The 23,126-nt window shown below is 51.2% G+C and overlaps 1 protein-coding gene across 1 annotated transcript in view; it reads left to right on the top strand.

Annotated features, from left to right (window-relative positions):
• The first annotated feature begins 357 nt into the window (after positions 1 to 357).
• SLC23A3 (solute carrier family 23 member 3) overlaps positions 358 to 23,126 on the top strand; it is a 264,087-nt gene continuing 241,318 nt past the window's right edge. The window contains exon 1 of the mRNA XM_078683500.1: positions 358 to 548. Within this exon, the coding sequence (XP_078539626.1) occupies positions 441 to 548 (108 nt within the window). The 5' untranslated portion in view covers positions 358 to 440. The remainder of the gene's footprint in view (positions 549 to 23,126) is intronic.

Consider the following 23,126-nt stretch of genomic DNA (forward strand, 5'->3'; position numbering starts at 1 on the left):
GAGAATTCCCCGAATTAAACGTGTGTTCGTTTCCTTCCAAGAACCGGTGTTTTAAGGAACAGTGTTTCGTGGCAGCGCAACGACGCAAGGTCGAATGGTTTCCCGGTGCGTGGCCTCTCCTGCCCGCGTCCCAGGGTGTTCTCGGCCCCTTGTTCTTGTGAGCCCACCTGGCGCAAGAGAGGCGCGTAAAGAAAGCCAGTTACTGGACAACCTGCGTGAAGCCACCCGGAACAGCGGGGTTAATGGCTAACTGGCCGAAGGAGGCTTATGTAAGATGCGGCCAGGGGTTAAAGGATCACACTGGACTGTCCTTGGCACCGGCGGGGTCTCTGCTCCTCTGCGCCAGGCGGGCTCCTCACTGGCAGCGGCGCCGCGAGGGGTGATGCCCGCTGCCCCTGCATGCCCGGGCACAGAGGGAGGCAGCCGCGCCCAGTGACACCATGAAGGCCGGCTCCTGCTGGGCACCTGCCGCCGGGGTCCCCTGCACCCCTGCTTACCCCGTGCACAAGGACCCCCCCTGGGGACTGAGCGCCCTCTTTGCTCTCCAGGTAAGGACTGTGGGCTCAGAGGAGGGTGGGGCTGGAGCAAGAACAGCAGGACAGGCTGGGGCTCTTGTAAGGTCCATGGGGTTGGGGCAGAGAGAGGGGTATATCAAGCGACAGACCACGAGGACGAACTCAGAGCCAGTCTAGTGCTTTAGAAGGAGATTTAGCGTGGTGCCAGTGTCATGCCAGGCATAGCGCCTCTGAAGTGTCACCAGAGCCGAGAGAGTCATGCCTAGCCGAGTGTCACCGCAGGGTCACCAGAGCTGAGGGAGTCATGCCTAGCCGAGCATCACCGCAGGGTCACCAGAGCTGAGGGAGTCATGCCTAGCCGAGCGTCACCGCAGGGTCACCAGAGCTGAGGGAGTCATGCCTAGCCGAGCGTCACCGCAGGGTCACCAGAGCTGAGGGAGTCATGCCTAGCCGAGCATCACCGCAGGGTCACCAGAGCTGAGAGAGTCATTCCTAGCCGAGCATCACCGCAGGGTCACCAGAGCTGAGAGAGTCATGCCTAGCCGAGTGTCACCGCAGGGTCACCAGAGCTGAGGGAGTCATGCCTAGCCGAGTGTCACCGCAGGGTCACCAGAGCTGAGGGAGTCATGCCTAGCCGAGCATCACCGCAGGGTCACCAGAGCAGAGAGAGTCATGCCTAGCCGAGCGCCTCTGCAGGGTCACCAGAGCTGAGGGAGTCATGCCTAGCCGAGTGTCACCGCAGGGTCACCAGAGCTGAGGGAGTCATGCCTAGCCGAGCGTCACCGCAGGGTCACCAGAGCTGAGGGAGTCATGCCTAGCCGAGTGTCACCGCAGGGTCACCAGAGCTGAGGGAGTCATGCCTAGCCGAGTGTCACCGCAGGGTCACCAGAGCTGAGGGAGTCATGCCTAGCCGAGTGTCCCCGCAGGGTCACCAGAGCTGAGGGAGTCAGGTCTAGCCGAGCATCTCTGCAGTGTCACCAGAGCTGAGGGAGTCATGCCTAGACTAGCGCCTCTGCAGGGTCACCAGAGCTGAGAGAGTCATGCCTAGCCGAGCATCACCGCAGGGTCACCAGAGCTGAGAGAGTCATGCCTAGCCGAGCATCTCTGCAGTGTCGCCAGAGCTGAGAGAGTCATGCCTAGCCGAGCGTCTCTGCAGTGTCACCAGAGCTGAGAGAGTCATGCCTAGCCGAGCGTCTCTGCAGTGTCGCCAGAGCTGAGAGAGTCATGCCTAGCCGAGCGTCTCTGCAGTGCCGCCAGAGCTGAGAGAGTCATGCCTAGCCTAGCGCCTCTGCAGGGTCGCCAGAGCAGAGAGAGTCATGCCTAGCCGAGTGTCACCACAGGGTCACCAGAGCTGAGGGAGTCATGCCTAGCCTAGCGCCTCTGCAGGGTCGCCAGAGCAGAGAGAGTCATGCCTAGCCGAGTGTCACCGCAGGGTCACCAGAGCTGAGGGAGTCATGCCTAGCCGAGTGTCACCGCAGGGTCACCAGAGCTGAGAGAGTCATGCCTAGCCGAGCATCACCGCAGGGTCACCAGAGCTGAGAGAGTCATGCCTAGCCGAGTGTCACCGCAGGGTCACCAGAGCTGAGAGAGTCATTCCTAGCGGAGCATCACCGCAGGGTCACCAGAGCTGAGGGAGTCATGCCTAGCCGAGTGTCACCGCAGGGTCACCAGAGCTGAGGGATTCATGCCTAGCCGAGTGTCACCGCAGGGTCACCAGAGCTGAGGGAGTCATGCCTAGCCGAGTGTCACCGCAGGGTCACCAGAGCTGAGGGAGTCATGCCTAGCCGAGTGTCACCGCAGGGTCACCAGAGCTGAGGGAGTCATGCCTAGCCGAGTGTCACCGCAGGGTCACCAGAGCTGAGAGAGTCATGCCTAGCCGAGTGTCACCGCAGGGTCACCAGAGCTGAGAGAGTCATGCCTAGCCGAGCATCACCGCAGGGTCACCAGAGCTGAGGGAGTCATGCCTAGCCGAGCATCACCGCAGGGTCACCAGAGCTGAGAGAGTCATGCCTAGCCGAGCGTCTCTGCAGTGTCGCCAGAGCTGAGGGAGTCATGCCTAGCCGAGTGTCACCGCAGGGTCACCAGAGCTGAGGGAGTCATGCCTAGCCGAGTGTCACCGCAGGGTCACCAGAGCTGAGGGAGTCATGCCTAGCCGAGCATCACCGCAGGGTCACCAGAGCTGAGGGAGTCATGCCTAGCCGAGTGTCACCGCAGGGTCACCAGAGCTGAGAGAGTCATGCCTAGCCGAGTGTCTCCGCAGGGTCACCAGAGCTGAGAGAGTCATGCCTAGCCGAGTGTCACCGCAGGGTCACCAGAGCTGAGAGAGTCATGCCTAGCCGAGCATCACCGCAGGGTCACCAGAGCTGAGGGAGTCATGCCTAGCCGAGTGTCACCGCAGGGTCACCAGAGCTGAGGGAGTCATGCCTAGCCGAGCATCACCGCAGGGTCACCAGAGCTGAGAGAGTCATGCCTAGCCGAGCATCTCTGCAGTGTCACCAGAGCTGAGAGAGTCATGCCTAGCCGAGCGTCTCTGCAGGGTCACCAGAGCTGAGGGAGTCATTCCTAGCGGAGCGCCTCTGCAGGGTCACCAGAGCTCAGAGAGTCATGCCTAGCCGAGCGTCTCTGCAGGGTCACCAGAACTGAGGGAGTCATGCCTAGCCTAGCGCCTCTGCAGGGTCACCAGAGCTGAGAGAGTCAGGTCTAGCCGAGCGCCTCTGCAGGGTCACCAGAGCTGAGAGAGTCATGCCTAGCCGAGTGTCACCGCAGGGTCACCAGAGCTGAGGGAGTCATGCCTAGCCGAGCATCACCGCAGGGTCACCAGAGCTGAGGGAGTCATGCCTAGCCTAGCGCCTCTGCAGTGTCCCCAGAGCTGAGAGAGTCATGTCTAGCCGAAAGTCTCCGCAGTGTCGCCAGAGCTGAGAGGGTCATGCCTAGCCGAGCGTCTCTGCAGGATCGCCAGAGCAGACAGTCATGCCTAGCCGAGCGCCTCTGCAGTGTCACCAGAGCTGAGAGAGTCATGCCTAGCCGAGCGCCTCTGCAGTGTCACCAGAGCTGAGGGAGTCATGTCTAGCCGAGCGCCTCTGCAGGGTCACCAGAGCTGAGAGAGTCATGCCTAGCCTAGCACCACGGCAGGGTGGCCAGAGCTGAGACAATCATGCCTAGCCTAGTGCCACGGCAGGGTGGCAGGGGCTGAGAGAGTCATGCCTAGCTGAGCGTCTCTGCAGGATCGCCAGAGCAGACAGTCATGCCTAGCCGAGCGTCTCTGCAGTGTCGCCAGAGCTGAGAGAATCATGCCTAGCCTAGTGCCACGGCAGGGTGGCCAGAGCTGAGAGAGTCATGCCTAGCTGAGCGTCTCTGCAGGGTGGCCAGAGCAGAGAAAGTCATGCCTAGCCGAGTGTCACCGCAGGGTCACCAGAGCTGAGAGAGTCATGCCTAGCCGAGCGTCTCTGCAGGGTCGCCAGAGCTGAGAGAGTCATGCCTAGCCGAGCGTCTCTGCAGGGTCACCAGAGCTGAGGGAGTCATGCCTAGCCTAACACTTATGGAGCTTTGCTAGAGCTGAGACTGTCATGCCTAGGAGAGTGCTTCCGCCGGGTCACCAGTGCAGAGAGAGTCATGCCTAGCCGAGCGCCTCTGCAGGGTCACCAGAGCTGAGAGAGTCATGCCTAGCCAAGCGTCTCTGCAGTGTCGCCAGAGCTGAGAGAGTCATGCCTAGTCTTGCGCCACGGCATGGTGGCCAGAGCAGACACTCTTGCCTAGCCGAGCATCTCTGCAGTGTCGCCAAAGCTGAGAGTCATGCCTAGCCTAACGCTTATGTAGCTTTGCTAGAGCTGAGACAGTCATGCCTAGGAGAGTGCTTCAGCAGGGTCACCAGTGCAGGGAGAGTCATGCCTAGCCGAGCGTCTCTGCAGTGTCGCCAGAGCTGAGAGTCATGCCTAGCCTAGCGCCTCTGCAGGGTGGCCAGAGCAGACAGAGTCATGCCTAGCCAAGCGTCTCTGCAGTATCGCCAGAGCCGAGAGAGTCATGCCTAGCCGAGTGTCACCGCAGGGTCACCAGAGCTGAGGGAGTCATGCCTAGCCGAGCATCACCGCAGGGTCACCAGAGCAGAGAGAGTCATGCCTAGCCGAGCGCCTCTGCAGGGTCACCAGAGCTGAGGGAGTCATGCCTAGCCGAGCGTCACCGCAGGGTCACCAGAGCTGAGGGAGTCATGCCTAGCCGAGTGTCACCGCAGGGTCACCAGAGCTGAGGGAGTCATGCCTAGCCGAGTGTCACCGCAGGGTCACCAGAGCTGAGGGAGTCATGCCTAGCCGAGTGTCCCCGCAGGGTCACCAGAGCTGAGGGAGTCAGGTCTAGCCGAGCATCTCTGCAGTGTCACCAGAGCTGAGGGAGTCATGCCTAGACTAGCGCCTCTGCAGGGTCACCAGAGCTGAGAGAGTCATGCCTAGCCGAGCATCACCGCAGGGTCACCAGAGCTGAGAGAGTCATGCCTAGCCGAGCATCTCTGCAGTGTCGCCAGAGCTGAGAGAGTCATGCCTAGCCGAGCGTCTCTGCAGTGTCACCAGAGCTGAGAGAGTCATGCCTAGCCGAGCGTCTCTGCAGTGTCGCCAGAGCTGAGAGAGTCATGCCTAGCCGAGCGTCTCTGCAGTGCCGCCAGAGCTGAGAGAGTCATGCCTAGCCTAGCGCCTCTGCAGGGTCGCCAGAGCAGAGAGAGTCATGCCTAGCCGAGTGTCACCACAGGGTCACCAGAGCTGAGGGAGTCATGCCTAGCCTAGCGCCTCTGCAGGGTCGCCAGAGCAGAGAGAGTCATGCCTAGCCGAGTGTCACCGCAGGGTCACCAGAGCTGAGGGAGTCATGCCTAGCCGAGTGTCACCGCAGGGTCACCAGAGCTGAGAGAGTCATGCCTAGCCGAGCATCACCGCAGGGTCACCAGAGCTGAGAGAGTCATGCCTAGCCGAGTGTCACCGCAGGGTCACCAGAGCTGAGAGAGTCATTCCTAGCGGAGCATCACCGCAGGGTCACCAGAGCTGAGGGAGTCATGCCTAGCCGAGTGTCACCGCAGGGTCACCAGAGCTGAGGGATTCATGCCTAGCCGAGTGTCACCGCAGGGTCACCAGAGCTGAGGGAGTCATGCCTAGCCGAGTGTCACCGCAGGGTCACCAGAGCTGAGGGAGTCATGCCTAGCCGAGTGTCACCGCAGGGTCACCAGAGCTGAGGGAGTCATGCCTAGCCGAGTGTCACCGCAGGGTCACCAGAGCTGAGAGAGTCATGCCTAGCCGAGTGTCACCGCAGGGTCACCAGAGCTGAGGGAGTCATGCCTAGCCGAGTGTCACCGCAGGGTCACCAGAGCTGAGAGAGTCATGCCTAGCCGAGTGTCACCGCAGGGTCACCAGAGCTGAGAGAGTCATGCCTAGCCGAGCGTCTCTGCAGTGTCGCCAGAGCTGAGAGAGTCATGCCTAGCCGAGTGTCACCGCAGGGTCACCAGAGCTGAGGGAGTCATGCCTAGCCGAGTGTCACCGCAGGGTCACCAGAGCTGAGGGAGTCATGCCTAGCCGAGCATCACCGCAGGGTCACCAGAGCTGAGGGAGTCATGCCTAGCCGAGTGTCACCGCAGGGTCACCAGAGCTGAGAGAGTCATGCCTAGCCGAGTGTCTCCGCAGGGTCACCAGAGCTGAGAGAGTCATGCCTAGCCGAGTGTCACCGCAGGGTCACCAGAGCTGAGAGAGTCATGCCTAGCCGAGCATCACCGCAGGGTCACCAGAGCTGAGGGAGTCATGCCTAGCCGAGTGTCACCGCAGGGTCACCAGAGCTGAGGGAGTCATGCCTAGCCGAGTGTCACCGCAGGGTCACCAGAGCTGAGGGAGTCATGCCTAGCCGAGCATCACCGCAGGGTCACCAGAGCTGAGAGAGTCATGCCTAGCCGAGCATCTCTGCAGTGTCACCAGAGCTGAGAGAGTCATGCCTAGCCGAGCGTCTCTGCAGGGTCACCAGAGCTGAGGGAGTCATTCCTAGCGGAGCGCCTCTGCAGGGTCACCAGAGCTGAGAGAGTCATGCCTAGCCGAGCGTCTCTGCAGGGTCACCAGAACTGAGGGAGTCATGCCTAGCCTAGCGCCTCTGCAGGGTCACCAGAGCTGAGAGAGTCAGGTCTAGCCGAGCGCCTCTGCAGGGTCACCAGAGCTGAGAGAGTCATGCCTAGCCGAGTGTCACCGCAGGGTCACCAGAGCTGAGGGAGTCATGCCTAGCCGAGCATCACCGCAGGGTCACCAGAGCTGAGGGAGTCATGCCTAGCCTAGCGCCTCTGCAGTGTCCCCAGAGCTGAGAGAGTCATGTCTAGCCGAAAGTCTCCGCAGTGTCGCCAGAGCTGAGAGGGTCATGCCTAGCCGAGCGTCTCTGCAGGATCGCCAGAGCAGACAGTCATGCCTAGCCGAGCGCCTCTGCAGTGTCACCAGAGCTGAGAGAGTCATGCCTAGCCGAGCGCCTCTGCAGTGTCACCAGAGCTGAGGGAGTCATGTCTAGCCGAGCGCCTCTGCAGGGTCACCAGAGCTGAGAGAGTCATGCCTAGCCTAGCACCACGGCAGGGTGGCCAGAGCTGAGACAATCATGCCTAGCCTAGTGCCACGGCAGGGTGGCAGGGGCTGAGAGAGTCATGCCTAGCTGAGCGTCTCTGCAGGATCGCCAGAGCAGACAGTCATGCCTAGCCGAGCGTCTCTGCAGTGTCGCCAGAGCTGAGAGAATCACGCCTAGCCTAGTGCCACGGCAGGGTGGCCAGAGCTGAGAGAGTCATGCCTAGCTGAGCGTCTCTGCAGGGTGGCCAGAGCAGAGAGAGTCATGCCTAGCCGAGTGTCACCGCAGGGTCACCAGAGCTGAGAGAGTCATGCCTAGCCGAGCGTCTCTGCAGGGTCGCCAGAGCTGAGAGAGTCATGCCTAGCCGAGCGTCTCTGCAGGGTCACCAGAGCTGAGGGAGTCATGCCTAGCCTAACACTTATGGAGCTTTGCTAGAGCTGAGACTGTCATGCCTAGGAGAGTGCTTCCGCCGGGTCACCAGTGCAGAGAGAGTCATGCCTAGCCGAGCGCCTCTGCAGGGTCACCAGAGCTGAGAGAGTCATGCCTAGCCAAGCGTCTCTGCAGTGTCGCCAGAGCTGAGAGAGTCATGCCTAGTCTTGCGCCACGGCATGGTGGCCAGAGCAGACACTCTTGCCTAGCCGAGCATCTCTGCAGTGTCGCCAAAGCTGAGAGTCATGCCTAGCCTAACGCTTATGTAGCTTTGCTAGAGCTGAGACAGTCATGCCTAGGAGAGTGCTTCCTCAGGGTCACCAGTGCAGAGAGAGTCCTGCCTAGCCTAGTGCCTCAAGCGAACAGTGGTTCTGCCAACTATCAGCTTATAAAAAGCGTCCACCTTATTTACTCAATTTGTCCCTCTTCTCAGATGAGACTAACATTTAATGCAAGAAATAAAAATAACGCCCAAAAAACACATGTACTTCTGAACTAATATGTGATTTTATAACCAATTTGAAGAAAACTTTGCTATCAAAGCATTGAGAACAGGACATATATATGCACACACAGACATATGATGTGTATTTACACTTATTGAAACATAACGTGAAGTGAAAATAAACCTATTTACATATCACAACACAATATATACATAACAAATGAATATATATTCAAGATAAAACATTTAGACACAGTGTGAGAAAAAATGTAAATCTGATTCAACCCGACTTGTAATCGATCTGATTATTCTCGATTGTTATGGGTGATCAATAACACTTGAAAGTAGGCATTGACGTTTAGACCCCAGATAATATTGCGGGAAATTCATCGTCATAAGGGGGGTCTTCCTCAGGACTATATGTAGAGTGTGTGTGGCCTGTTCAAAAAAAATGTGCGCATTTTAGATGGGGTTGGGCATTTATAATCATATACAGCGAGGCAATGTGTCTTAGCTCACCTTGAATAAAGATTCCACCTGGATACCGGTTATAGGTACTGCCAGCACCGCAGCTTGAACAGACTGTATATGATTGACCTGAATCGAAAAGCTCTCCTTATCAGCTGGTTGTATTTAGGTTCATTTGTACAGAACATGAGACCCTAGTAATTGAGGATCGCACAAATGATAGACATATACTAAATAGTATATATGACCTCTGTCCAGCCGGACAGGTGTTTATTTTTCAAGTATAGTAATGATTTTTTAATTACATAAAACAAATATACAAAAGTGGGCACAGCCTGTGACCCACAGACAACAAGACAAAACAAGTGACAAAAACAGTTGTGTGAAAACGCACAAAAGCGGTCTGTACTTATTATTTGGTTTTACAGACTACAATTCATTCATAGCAACCCATTGTTGATCAAAATTCATGAGATCAAACCAACATATGGAGGCTTTAAGTCGACGACGTTTCGATGCACCTGAGTAATACATGCATCATCATCAGGACAGGGAAATAATGTGTCATGTTTGTCTACAGAGCCTGTTTCAATCACAGTGCCTCTCGTAAGGGACAAATTTGAGTGCTCTTTGTCATATTTTAAGGAATCCTGCGTGGCAACGTGTAGTAACTCCGTGGTTGAGGAGAAGAAATTATTGTTGGTTCTCGAGGCGTGTGCTCGTCGCGGTCCGAAAGTGCATCATAGTTATTTGTTAGTACAGCGTGATAGCCGGGTTCTGGCGGTGATCGTATTTAGGTATTTAGGTTCAATGGCACAGCGTGCCTGCAACTCTCAGGCGCCCCGTGTTTCCGCCTTCTTTGCGGAAGGTGCAAATTTCCGCACATTCCGTGGGAGGAACAGAAATGTCCGCCCACCACTATGTGTTAAACCCTGCCCTGCACATTAGCCCCATTAGCAGCTGGTGGTAAGTGTGTGTGTTAAACCCTGCCCTGTACAAAGGTATATACCCAGGCCAAAAATTATAAAAGAGCAACCCAAGGCTATTCAATGAATAAAGTATATATAAGCCAACACACAAAATACTAGACTTTACTGATATATAAAAATTTTATTATATTGATAAAACAATCAATCAAATACATATAGGCATACACAACTAATGCATTAGATATACACGATACAATAAAAAATGTTATCTCTTTTTTTTTATGGATCAGTTTTTTAAAAGGGACATTTGTTCTGATAAAAATGCAGGATTACAAATATGATCATCCCAGATTCTAATGGGAGGGCTGTTAGTCAACGCGTTTCGACACGTATTTGTGTCTTCATCAGGACAAATATTATACAGCCAGATATCTAAAGGGAACAAAACATATTTTAGATTCTCAAAACATTCAGTACTGTGTGTTACAGGCAAAAGAATGTACATTTACATAGCCAGGTTACAAGATAAAACATGTCTGATGTTGCTGAAGTTTAGATTTTTCTTGACATTAGTGCAGGATACAACTATCTGTCTAGAACCTTGTCCTTAGTACACGGTTTTGCGATGTATATGTCTTTCAGATATATTTAATAAATCCATTCAGTCGCGTATTAACATTATTTTATTTAAAAGCATCCTTATATGCAAAAGAAGAGAAGAAAGAAAGTAAAAGGTAGAGGGGTAAAGAGGTTTAAAGAAGTTAAGGGTTTTGCAAAATCTACATTATTTCAATTGCCAGTGCAGCCATTGTGAGTTTTAGTATTTTCTGCATATTATCTATTTCTATAGTCTCAAGTTTTAGCGCACCCATTCTAATGGCATTCCCTAATATTCATCTAATACACTTATCTATGCACTTTCAAAATTTCAAAGGACTCGAAAGGAGTCACTCATCTGTATTGGTGAAATAAGAATAGTTTCATACAGAGACGATATAAGCGGCTATTTAAAGGCACATTTATTCATTTCTTTATGTATTGAAGCTGTTATATCTATTTTTTCCTTCCGTGCCCGTATCTTTTTATTTTGGATAATCAGACCCAGGATTCTTATCCTTACCAGGGGGTCCCTGATACACTACATAATTAAACCCTGCCCTGCACATGTTCCCCCAGAGCAGGTGGTAAGTGAAACATCTGGAGATCTTCCCATAAAATGGATTATTTGGTTTGAGGCATCTACAAAGTGTCTTGGCGCAATGGGCAGAAATGATGTTTCCCAGAAAGGAGAAGGTTTCTTTTGGAACATACTTTAGGGTTTGTAGGACAGGCAACATGTGTTCATTTGCCACAACAGGACCTAGCTGAAAGAATTGGATGAGCATCACGATTCAGTCAAAAGATTAGAAATTACCTTTGAAGTTCAGACCCAGTTTGGTAAAAGGGAGCAGCGCCAAGATGAGTCCATTAATGGGTATGTTGCTTCCTTAAGAGTATTGGCAGCAGACTGTGAGTTTGAAAGCTTTACTTCTCAGGTGATTCATAATCTAACTGAGTGGGATTTAGAGAAAAGGAGGCTCATAAAAATTGTTGTCTGAAAAAATCTACTGTTGAAAAGTACTAGTGACACTGTTAAAAGCATAGAGGTATCACAGTAATCTTCTAAAGAATTGGATAAAAAGAGAGTTTTAGTGGTGAAACTGAACATGAAACACACAACATGAAGTCCCACAAGATAACAAAAATAGAATAAGTGAAATGAAAGGAGCTTTCTTCAAACAGAAGAATATATGTTGTAGCTGCTGATACCCCATGATTACAAACGAAGACTGCCATGTCCAGCTAAAATACCGTTTGTAAAATGTGTGGGGAGAAAGGGCATTTTGCAAGGTTATGCCAACACCAGAAAGTAAACGTGAAAAATGTCAGTGAAGAGTGCGAAGATGATCAAAGCAATTACAAAGATATTGGTCTGGCATTTACAAATGACAACTGTCTGGATCCATATGTTAATGTATGGGTTGACAGATGTGTATTGATCCAGCAGTGTGTATCACTATCATATTCAAAGCGTTATTCAAGAGACATTGGGGGATATCCTACAATGAGAGAAGGATTGAATTGCTAAGATTCTTTGAAGCGAACTTACAGTTCAAAGATCAGTCCATTTGAGTGAAGATTTATGTTGTAAAAAAGGAATGAATACTCTAGGATGGGATCATTAAAGATTGTTTGGTATGCGATTGAAACTTAGAGGTAAAGAACAAGTTTAGATGATTGGAGAAGAGTACGTTGTCATAGGAGAGAGGATAATAAAATAATTTAAGGAGGAGTTTAACAATAAGTTAGGCAACACTCAGAGCTCTAGGCATAGGAGCCACATCAAGGAAGGTGCTAAACCAATATAGAATTAAACAAGATATGTTCCTTTCAGTGTTAGGTAAGATCTGTCTGATGAACTTAAAAATGTGTGATCTAGTTATAATAGAACCAATTAAGTTATCTTTACGGTTATCTCCATTAGTTATAGCTCACAAAAAGGGGCTATTTGAGGATTTGCATTGATTTGAGAAGCTTTAATAAAAACAAATCTGGATAGACTCTCATCCTTTACTACGAGTAGGTGACCTGTTGTTGATGTTTGGACGCTTTGAGTGGTTTAGCAAACAGTTCTTGCATCAGTCTTCCACAAGGAAACACTCGATCCTAAATTGAATAATTGTAAGGCCTTGGTGTCTTCTGTTGGAACTTTTCAAACCTGCAGTATTCCTTTTGGGCTTGCATCTGCAGCGTTAGGTTTTCAGAGGATAATGTTTAAGCTGGTGCAGAAACTTTCCATAAAGACATTAACAGCATGGAAAAGTAAAAAGAAACATGATAAGGTGTTACGTAAGGTTCTGCAAATATTGCACGAAATAGGGATAACTGTGAATAAGGAAAAGTGTGAATTAAAAAAAATAGAATTGAATTCTCGGGACATATTTTGTTTAATAGAATATTTGAACCAAGCCCAGGTATGGTGGATGCTCTGATGAATGCACCAACGCCTACTGACAGAGAATATGTTTCATAATTTCAGGGTTGGTGAGTGTTTTATGCTACATGTATTCACGACTATGCTACTGAGACAGAGAATATAAAGTAGTTGTTGAGAAAAGGTTAATTACGATGAAAGGTATAAGAAAGAGTTTATATCGGTGAAGGAAAAATTGTGTCAGAGAAATAGGGGTTTGGAGCAGTTTTACTGCAACAAAAAACATGTAAGGGCAAAACTATAGGTTTTGCATCTAGAAAATCCCACCGAGCTGAAAGAATATACTTAGTTGCTGAGAAAGTTATTAGCATGTTGCTGTGCAATATGGAAATGTAAGTTGTTTGCTATTGGGGTACTTTGTTAACATATGATAAACCACTGATTTACATTCTAACTGGTGATGTGGTAGGACCACACACCAAGGATTGAGGGATGGAGTTCTAAAGATGTGAGAACAGTCGTCTTTCGATGTCTCTTGCTGAAATCGAGGAACCAGAGGAGACAAATCATGATGATGAGGAGTGGATGATTGCTGTGGTCAGTGTGTCTGGATTGTGTGTGGTCTCAGAGGAGGAATGGGTGGATACTATGAGTCAGAGAGAAGAGAAAACACACGTACTCATATGTGAAGTCCGCAAACATTTATTTGACCCATCAAGTGCACTGCTATATTGCTGTCCGAAGCAGTAGCATGCCCCCTCACAGCAGAGACCATCTGATGTTGACCCCTCTTTTATTTGCAAGACATTTATAGGTTTCTCCATACGCTACTTCAAAAGAGAATACACATGACAGTCATCGAAAAGTAGATTAACAGGTAAGTATCTTACTTTGAGAGATGAACGTAAAGGGGCTTCAAGAAAAATGCATAAGTGTAAATTATCAGATTCTGAACTTGTGATTTTATGAATCCTCATTGAGAATGCCAAAAAACGGAATGAGGCTAAATATGTCTGAGGTGAGCTGGCTGAGCAGGCCTGTGTGTCACCAAAACCCAATGCTAGTAACTAAATCATCATGCCGTTAGCTATTACATTAGTTTTAAAACATATTTTCATGCAGTTTCACACATCAGTAGAGATAAGGAACTCGAGGAAGGATATTTTCCAAGGTTGGCCGTCTAGTAAGTCTTCCTGGTCCAAACTAAGTCTGGGTGGCGAACTCCGCTCTGCTCCGCTCGCAAAGTTTGCAGAGTTTTCAGCTCTCCACGTTACGCAAAGCTCGTGGAGTTCAGAAAAAGGAGGTTTTTTTCCTCGCTCGCGTTCGTCAACGTCAAGTTGGCGAGCATGAGCGAGGAAAATCCACCTCGCGGCGAGATTTTTCCTCGTTCGCGATCGTCAACATTAAGTTGACAAGTGCGAGCGTGGAAATTCAACATCCTGGCGATATTTCTAAAAGCGGGCGGTCAGATTTCTCATTGCGAGTGGTTGCAAATGCTCACAACCACTCACGTTGAGAAACCATCCGTTTGCGATGAGAATGCTGCCGCTTGAGTAAAAATCTACTCAAGCGGCAGAAAGGAAGCAGCGCCCGCATGCGCTGTGCATGGTACCATTCGCGAGGATTGCACAGTGCGGACAAGCACCTGGCACTGCAAATCACAATAAACAGCATTTATCTATCGCACTCCGCTGCTCAAGGAGCTCCGCGTAGCGTAGTTTGTTTTGCACTTCGTAGAGTTCCACGTATGGGAACTCCGCGAACTCCACCCAGGCTAAATCCAAACACACTTTTGCCAGGGTTTCTAATAAATGATCCATAGAAGCGGGTAGGATGCTGATACAAGGGATGTTTATTCCACCTTATTAACTCAGGGAAAGAATCATAAAGTTAGGGCATGAGGGTCATGAGGTCAACCACTGACTAAGCTGATAACAAGTGCTGACTTCTGGTGGTTAGGAAGGCACTCCCAGATTGATGATATTATCAGGGATTGTGCTATATTTTCTGGGAGTGGTAGACAATTCAAAACAGTCACTCTACCTTTACTACCTGTAAAGTCAGTCCTAAAGTCATGGGAGAAACTGGTGACTGTTTTGTGAGGTCATTCAGTGACTTGGATCTCAAGAACAGATATGCTATTTTGTTAGAAGATATTTCAACAAATAGTGGGAGGAGAAATTTGTTCAGTACCAAATACCAAATCAGTAGTGCATTTTTTAAAGAGAATATTTATGATGTGGGGGTTGGTGGATCCCAAATAAATAGTTTCTGACACTGGCTGCAATTTGCATAGAAATAAATGGTTAAGTTTTTAAGAGAATGTAACATCATAAAACCAATGTATTGCATTGTACCCCCTCCCCCGCAAGTTTGGTTGAGCTCACAAACAGGACACTGGTTGAGTGTGTTCAGTGGGCCAAAGAAGTGAAAGTGAATATCACCAAGGCTGTTGACCTCAGGTTGAGGTCATATAGCAATAGTCCATCACAGCAGCCTCCTCTAAGCTGTGCCTAGCATGTATGACGACGTGCCATCAGTGGGGTGTGGAAGAGGTGTGGCTCCGCGGCCAGGGCGACTGACTCCGGAATCTGGGGACCACGGTTCGATCCTCGGCTCCGGCGGCAGGTTAGCCCAGCACCATGTGACTCTGGGCAATAGCTCGCTTAATCTTCCCGACGGCCCCCAGCGCCTAGAGACCCTTACGGGTGATTGTGCGCTTTACATATGTGGACTTTACTTTTACTTTACACTAGTAGGACTGAGAAGAAAACATGGCCAACAGTAGAGAAGGCACAGGAAATAACATGAAACATAAACACATTGACCTGGTGCACTGTCGATTTGTAGACATCCTGCTGGTTAGGACTTAAATACATGTCCTTCCATCCTGACCAACTCACTAACTTCTTGCACTCACATCCAATGAAATATCTACATGTTGTGATATTTATAGAGCATAAGAAGCATAGTGCTTGACTTAGAGTTTGGCAGACAGAGTACTCCATTGCAAACGTGACAGGTGACTCTATCCATCAAACACTCGGTGTGCCCGCTCGGTCAGGTGGAACATACATTTTCCAATGGTGTTACCCCTGCTGACCCTGCTATCGGAAAATTTACTCCGATGGCCCGCCCGATTTTTAGGTTCTGTTTTATCCCCAGAGACGGAAAAAAAAAATATTCACCCTACACATATTTTTTTTCATTTTCAGAAATAAGTTCCAGGCTTGGGGGTTTATTTCTGAAAAACAAAAATGTTGGTGCACTGCCGTCAGAAACATGATGGCCGAGGGCCAGAACGTGTGCTCCTTTACAGGAGTCATCATGGCGGCAGCTCTTGTGAAGGTGCAGAGATCAACACAGGGCTGTCAGTGATCTCATTTAGCAGGTGGCAGAAGTGTAGACCTCTGCCACCCTTGTGGATGACAGGCCGCCCACCAGAGGCAACAACAGCACCATAGTGGGTATCAAACTCAACACAACATTAGGCACCGCTTAAAACAAAGTAGTATTTTAAAAACACAATCTTTGAGGCCAGAGTCTGGCCATGTCCAAGGGGCCCATTCTGTAAAAGGTCCCATCTACCAGGGGCCTTCCTAGGGTCTTTCTCCATCATGAATGCACTACAATAGAGAGCACAAAGTGCTCAGTGAGGCACATCTGTAGGGAATGGTGCTGAGGGACCATGCTCAACATGCACCCCTGCCCCACAGCCACAAGAAGCGTGCCTGCTTGTGCCCCCAATTTTCCCACTGAGCTGGCGGTGCATGGATGGTGCCATAGAGGTGTGCTCTTGATGCTGGTGCTGTAATGGGGGCTGCAGTGCCACAACCCCCCAATCTAGAGTGACACCGAGAGAAAAGGCATTGATCTTGGAGACTCAGGGGCATATTTACAATAACTGGCCTATCCCTGCATATCAGCAGGGATGCGCCAGTTATTGTGTGCTACAGCTCCGCCATCAAAACGGCACAGATGCGTGACGCATCTGTGCCGTTAAAGTGGCGCATTGCTGGAGTTGCGTTGCAAGCGCGACGCAGATACAGCAATGCTCTGGGGGGCCTAACTAGTTAATGCTGCGTCAATCCTTACGCCTGCTTCAAGCAGGCGCAGGGTTTTGACGCGGCATGGGCCTAAAAGTGTCTGAGTGAACGCCCCCCCCTCCTGCGCAGGAACGCCTACATGTGGCGCAGGGCTTTACAACATGACATGTTGTAAGTACCCCGCACAATGGCACAGGATTTGCGCCACCGCTGCGTCACAAAAGTGACAAAGCGGCAGCGTAAAGGAGGCACAAGGGGTTTGTAAATCTGCCCCTCAGTCCCAGTGGAGAGCACTACCACCAGGTGCCTTGTGAGTGCCACAATATCACACCAGGGCCACCCGAGGAGATTGCTGTTACACTCCCTCTGTTGTCTCGTGGAGGCAGAGAGGCTTATTGTGCTATTCCTTATCCCGGTCTCCAGGTGTCAGGCTCCACTATATTCCTGACACAGCACTTCGACAAGCAGCACTGAGGCAACTCTTTGATTTTTGGTACCATATTCTTGAGGATTGTGTATACAGAAGATAGTTTCGATGCCAGTAAATACACTCTTGGTTAGTGGATGGGCTTGCCCTAGGTTACCCCAGATTTACATTATTTCTACCATTTTACCCTCCGTTAACGGTCTGCCTTTTTGCAGCACCTAGAGTCACACTAAGAGGCTGACTCACTCAGGAGAATACTTGTTTCTGAGTTCTCAGAACCGGATGAACAGGAAGGCTTTCTGGATTTTAATACCCTTCTTCTGGGAGACTGGGAGTGGGGGTGCACCAACTGGAACAAGACATGCCGTGAAAAGATCTCATAATGAGTCCACTCTTGCTGCATGGCCAACGCCGAATTTCACGACTAGGTTGACTCGTAGCCACTCAGACAAAAGTAAGTGCATCAGGGGGATAAAGCTCTTGTGATAGACAAATCTCTCTCACTCTTGAAAAACCCCACTACAGAAAGTGGGTCTCCTGAATAATCTGCAATATTTGCCTCATGAACCCATTAGAATGCTAATTCAATGTTGGCCTGTTGCTTACATTTCTTCCCTGTTCCTCTCTTTGGCTTTGCAATGAAATGGGCCACTTGTCATTCAGAGTTTGGGAGCCCCCCTGAACTTTAGGTGACGCAACAGACGGCTTGTTACCCGCTGTCCCACGATGGAGCTCGCTTTTACCTCTCACTTGCTAGATTCCTAGGGCCTCATTTATGAAAAGTGAGGCATCGCTGCGTGAAAACAGTATTTCTGACGTATCTGTATGGCGCAAAAGTGACGCATTGCTGGAGGGTGTCACAAAAGTGACGCAACTCCAGCAATGTGTCCTTTCACATGGGGCTTCGGCCTGCGTCAGTCTTACTTCTGCTGTGAGGCAGGCGTAAGAAATTGATGCATTTGTGTCCTAGAAGTGGCATCACTTCTTTGACCCTTTCTTGCGTCAGAACGCCCCCCCTGCATACATTATATGTGGCATAGGTATAATGTAGCGCAGGGGTTTACAAAGTGACGCATCTACCTAGATGCGTCACTTTGTAAATATGGTGAAACAAGGCACATTTTTTACGCTGCTGTTGCGTCACAAAAAGTGACCCACCGGCGGCGTAAAAGTGACGCACGGCCTCATAAATGAGGCCCCTAGTGTTGGATTTTTCAATGTCAATGCTGTTGCCTGGATTGTTAGTGTCACTTACGGTGCCCTTCTTTAAACACCACTTAATGGATGACTTTTTATAGCCACCTTAGGGCACTTGGTTCACATTGCACCCTGAATGTCCTTGCCTATGTCAATCTCTCACCCCTGATCTCTGTTCTCTGAACTTTTTACCCTTAGGATCCTTTAGCCAGAATGAGGGACGCTCGGCTTGCAGTTTAAAGTCACCCAATCCGCTTGTTTTGACTAATCAGGCTGATTATTAATTATGTAAAGTGTGTAATAATTATTCATTTATTTATTTATTTTAAAGTGATATGTAGCACAAACTTGACCCAGGTGGGTATCAGAGCGCTTAACAATTTGGATAGGTATTACAAAACTATACATAATATCACAAGATAGTCGTGCAACATGGTTAAGGTATGTGGGATACAAACCATGGAGAAAAAAATTAGATAATCTTCACTACATAAATGAGCATGGCAGGCGAGTGCTGGGATTCAAAGTTGTCCAGCAATCTTATTGTCAATCAGGTGGTAATCAATGAGCAGTGGGCCAGAGCTGATTTAAGGCAGAAACTAGGCCATTTTTTAGGTCTCGCTCTCGAGACCTATTGTCGTCGAGATGCCTCTCAAGGGAGACAGACCGGGCACGCGTGGCGATTCTGGTTTGTGGACGCGCACGTCCAGCCCGGCGCCGTGCACATCTGTTGCTCCACATTCACACACACACACACACACACACACAGGCACGCGCGCACACACACACACACACACGCAGGCACACAGACACACGCGCAGGCACACAGATACACACAGACACACGCATGCGCACACACACACGCATGCACACGCGCAGGCACACACACGCGCGCGGAGGGAGGGTGGAGTCTGCGTCTATGGGAGTCCGCTCCTGCACGGGCCCCCGCGGGGCCTCCCTCTCGCTTGCTTCAGATAGCCGCTCCTCATCGCTGCTGTGGTGCACGGGCGGGGCAGGACGGCGGCTGCGCAGGGTTCGTAGCCCCTGCCCTTCGGCCGCCTCCAGGGCTCCGCCCTGCTAGCACGCCATTGGCTGAGCACCCCTCAGCACTGGTTAGACTTTACAAGCGCCTCCCTCAGACAGTGCATTTACTTCAAGTGGTGCAGGAACTAGTCATCAGAGCTCAGCTTGTTTTTTTTTTATCGCGGATTCCCGTCCGTCCGTCCTTCCGCCCGCCCTGGCTCTTTCCTGCTCCTTTTTCACGCCGCGTTTTAGAGTGTTTTATTTCACAGCAGTTACAGAGCCTACTCCAGCTGAATGTCTTTCCCCATCCCGACCTGCCAGTCATAGCCCCGACTCATCTGTCAGAGGGGTGATAGGGGAGAGCAGCCGGGTCCTAGCCGGGGCACATTCCCAGCAGAGACCGAGAGGCCTTCACAAATCCAGGTGGCGAAGCGAGAAAGTCAGCCAGTCATAAACATTCGTGAGGTACGGAACCCCGAGCCCCCGAGGCACCGAGGTCTGCAATCAACTGAGCGAGGTTTGGGCGGACTCTCAGCAGAAGCCTAACTCTTAAACCTTCCCAGCAGCCAGCCATTCGAAGTGCGCAGCGTCGAGGTGCACGGCTTTGAAAGTGCATTTGATGTGGAAACACTCGAGACATTAATCCCGACAACCTGATGCCTTCAGATAGAGCATTGGGACATTAATTCCAAGAAGGAAATGCCTTCAGATAGAGCAGTCGCAATCAGACGTACCAACATTTTAGGACAGGGAAGTGGGAGATTTTGACATAGCAATAGGGAGAATATAATTTCCCTATTGACTTCTATTGAACAATAAGCAATTTCAGGCAGGAGATAGTTAAAAGAAAGCCATTTTTGGCTTGAAGAATCGTGGGTCTCCCGCCTAAATCGGGTCTATTGGCATGTCTGGTCGCAATGCAGTTTTGCATAATAATTGTAATGTCCACCTGCTGTCCATCTGATGTTGTTTTTTTGTGTTACCCTCCTATTCAAGACAATTTATTTAGGCGCATATGGCTGCACAGTTGGCTCTCGTCGATCATTGAATCCATTTTACCATAAACAAGTACCTGCGACACGGCTAATGAACTTCTCTGCAGGCTAATGGATTTCACTTTTTTTTCTTCATTATCCCGACTTTTTCTTCATTTTTCCTTTCCACAAAAAATCTTTTTTTTATGAAGTCACACATCAAATAATTTTTTTTTTCAGAACAAGTGAGGGTAGCATTTCAAGAAAGAACGAAACAGTGCAGTCATGATGCAGGCAAACGCTTGCCTTTTGGCAATAGTTACATTCCAGTGGCAACAGTGCCAGAAGTGAAACTTGTGTAAGCTACCGCAGTCACTGATGTGTCAGCTTACTCCTGCTAATAAAATACTACAGTCACATGTTTCGAAACTGAAATAATTCAAAAAAATAGACCTTTTGGTCAGAAAAGCCACCGATGTTTTTAAATAACTCTGTACTGCACTTACTTCTGGCACTATGTGTAACCTTAACCAGCAGAGCTACCTTTGCATCTGGAGTTTCCGATTGCTGTTGGTTCACATTTCTTATTTTTTTTTCACTTCTCAGCACGACATAATATCAATTTCAACTGCAACATGTTAGGAATCAGCAATATGTCCCTTAACGTAGTGAACACACACTGCATCAATTATCGCTACAAACAAAACTCCCTCTCTTCCAGCAGGGTAGCTTTCCTAAAAACCAAGACTCCAGGTGTTCCTCGATTTTCCTCAGTGTTAGGAGCCAGACTCACTGCCCGAGGCCTTTTAACTTAGTTTTAGCCACAGATTCCATATCGATCCCAGTGGCTTCATTTCCTCTTAGAATATTGTTTTTCCTTCCGTAGTGTGACCACATGCAGGTTTCCCCCCACACACCCTTTCACCCTCACACACCCTCTCACCCTCACACACCCTCTCACCCTCACACACCCTCACACACCCTCACACACCCTCACACACCCTCCCTCACCCTCACACACTCACCCATCCTCTAACACCCTCACTCACCCTCACCCCCACACCCTCACTCACCCTCTCACCCTCACACCCACACCCCCTCACACCACCTCACCCTCACACACCTCCTCCCTTCATACCCCCTCACTCTCACACCCCCTCACCCTCACACACCCTCACACACCCACACACCCTCACCCTCACACACCCTCTCACCCTACTTCGGACCCTCACACCTCTTCACCCTCACACACCCTCACACCCTCTCACCCTCACTCACCCTCACACACCCTCACTCACCCTCTCACCCTAACCCCCTAACACCCCCACACACCCTCACCCCCTCACCCCCTCACTCCCTCACCCACCCCCTCACCCTCACAACCCCTCACCCTCACCCCCCCTCATCCTCACCCTCACACACCCTTACCCTCACACACCCTCACCCTCACACACCCCCTCACCCTCACACTCCCTCACACCCCCTCACCCTCACATCTCCTCACCCTCACACCCCCACACACCCTCACACACCCACACTCCCTCACCCTTACACCCATACCCTCACACCCCCCTCACCCTCACACCCCCTCACCCTCACACCCCTCAACCTCACACACCCCCTCACCCTCACACCCCCACACCTCCTCACACACCCACCCCCCTCACCCTTACACCCCCCTCAAACCCCCTCATCCTCACACCCCCTCACCCTTACCCTCACACACCCTCACACACACTCACCCTCACCCTCACACACCCTCACCCTCACTCACCCTCACACACCCTCTCACCATCACACACACCCTTACCCACATACCCCCTCACCCTCACACACCCTCTCACCCTCACACACCCTCTCACCCTCACACACCGTCTCACCCTCACTCACCCTCACACCACCTCACCCTTAAACCCTCACCCTCACACTCTCACAACCCCACACCCTCCCCCTCACACATCATCACACCCCCTCACACACCCTCACACCCACACCCTCGCAACCCACACCCTCGCAACCCTCACACCCCCTCACCCTCACACCCCCTCACACCCTCACACTCTCTCACCCTCACACCCCCTCACCCACCCTCAGCCTCACACACCCTCACCCTTACACACCCTCAGCCCCCACACCCTCACACCACCTCACCCTCATACCCCCTCACCCTCACACCCCCTCACCCTCACTCACCCTCACACCCCCTCACTCACCCTCACACACCCTCACTCTCACACACCCTCACCCTCACACATCCTCACTCCCTACTTCGGACCCTCACTCCCTCACCCACCCCCACCCCCTCACCCTCACACCCCCTCATCCTCACCCTCACACACCCTCATCCTCCCCCTCAAACCCCCTCCCCCTCACACACACTCACCCTCACACACCCCCTCACCCTCACACCCCCTCACCCTCACACCTCCTTACACCCTCACACACCCACACTCCCTCACCCTTACACCCTCACCCTCACACCCCCCTCACCCTCACACCCCCCTCACCCTCACACCCCTCACCCTCACACCCCCTCACCCTCACACCCCTCAACCTCACACACCCTCTCACCCTCACACCCTCACACCTCCTCACACCCACACACCCCCTCCCTCTTACACCCCCCTCAAACCCCCTCATCCTCACACCCCCTCACCCTTACCCTCACACACCCTCACACACCCTCACCCTCACACACCCTCACCCTCACTCACCCTCTCACCCTCACTCACCCTCACACACCCTCTCACCCTCACACACCCTCTCACCCTCACACACACCCTTACCCACATACCCCTCACCCCCCTCACCCTCTCACCCTCACACACCCTCCTCTCACCCTCACTCACCCTCACACCGCCTCACCCTTACACCCTCACCCTCACACTCTCACAACCTCACACCCTCCCTCTCACACATCATCACACCCCCTCACACCCCCTCACACCCACACCCTTGCAACCCACACCCTCGCAACCCTCACACCCCCTCACCCTCACACCCCCTCACCCTCACACCCTCACACTCTCTCACCCTCACACCCCTCACCCACCCTCAGCCTCACACACCATCACCCTCACACACCCTCAGCCCCCACACCCTCACACCACCTCACCCTCATACCCCCTCATCCTCACACCC

The sequence above is a fragment of the Lissotriton helveticus genome, chromosome 3_1 (assembly GCF_964261635.1).
Source record: "Lissotriton helveticus chromosome 3_1, aLisHel1.1, whole genome shotgun sequence".
Classification (NCBI taxonomy): domain Eukaryota; kingdom Metazoa; phylum Chordata; class Amphibia; order Caudata; family Salamandridae; genus Lissotriton; species Lissotriton helveticus.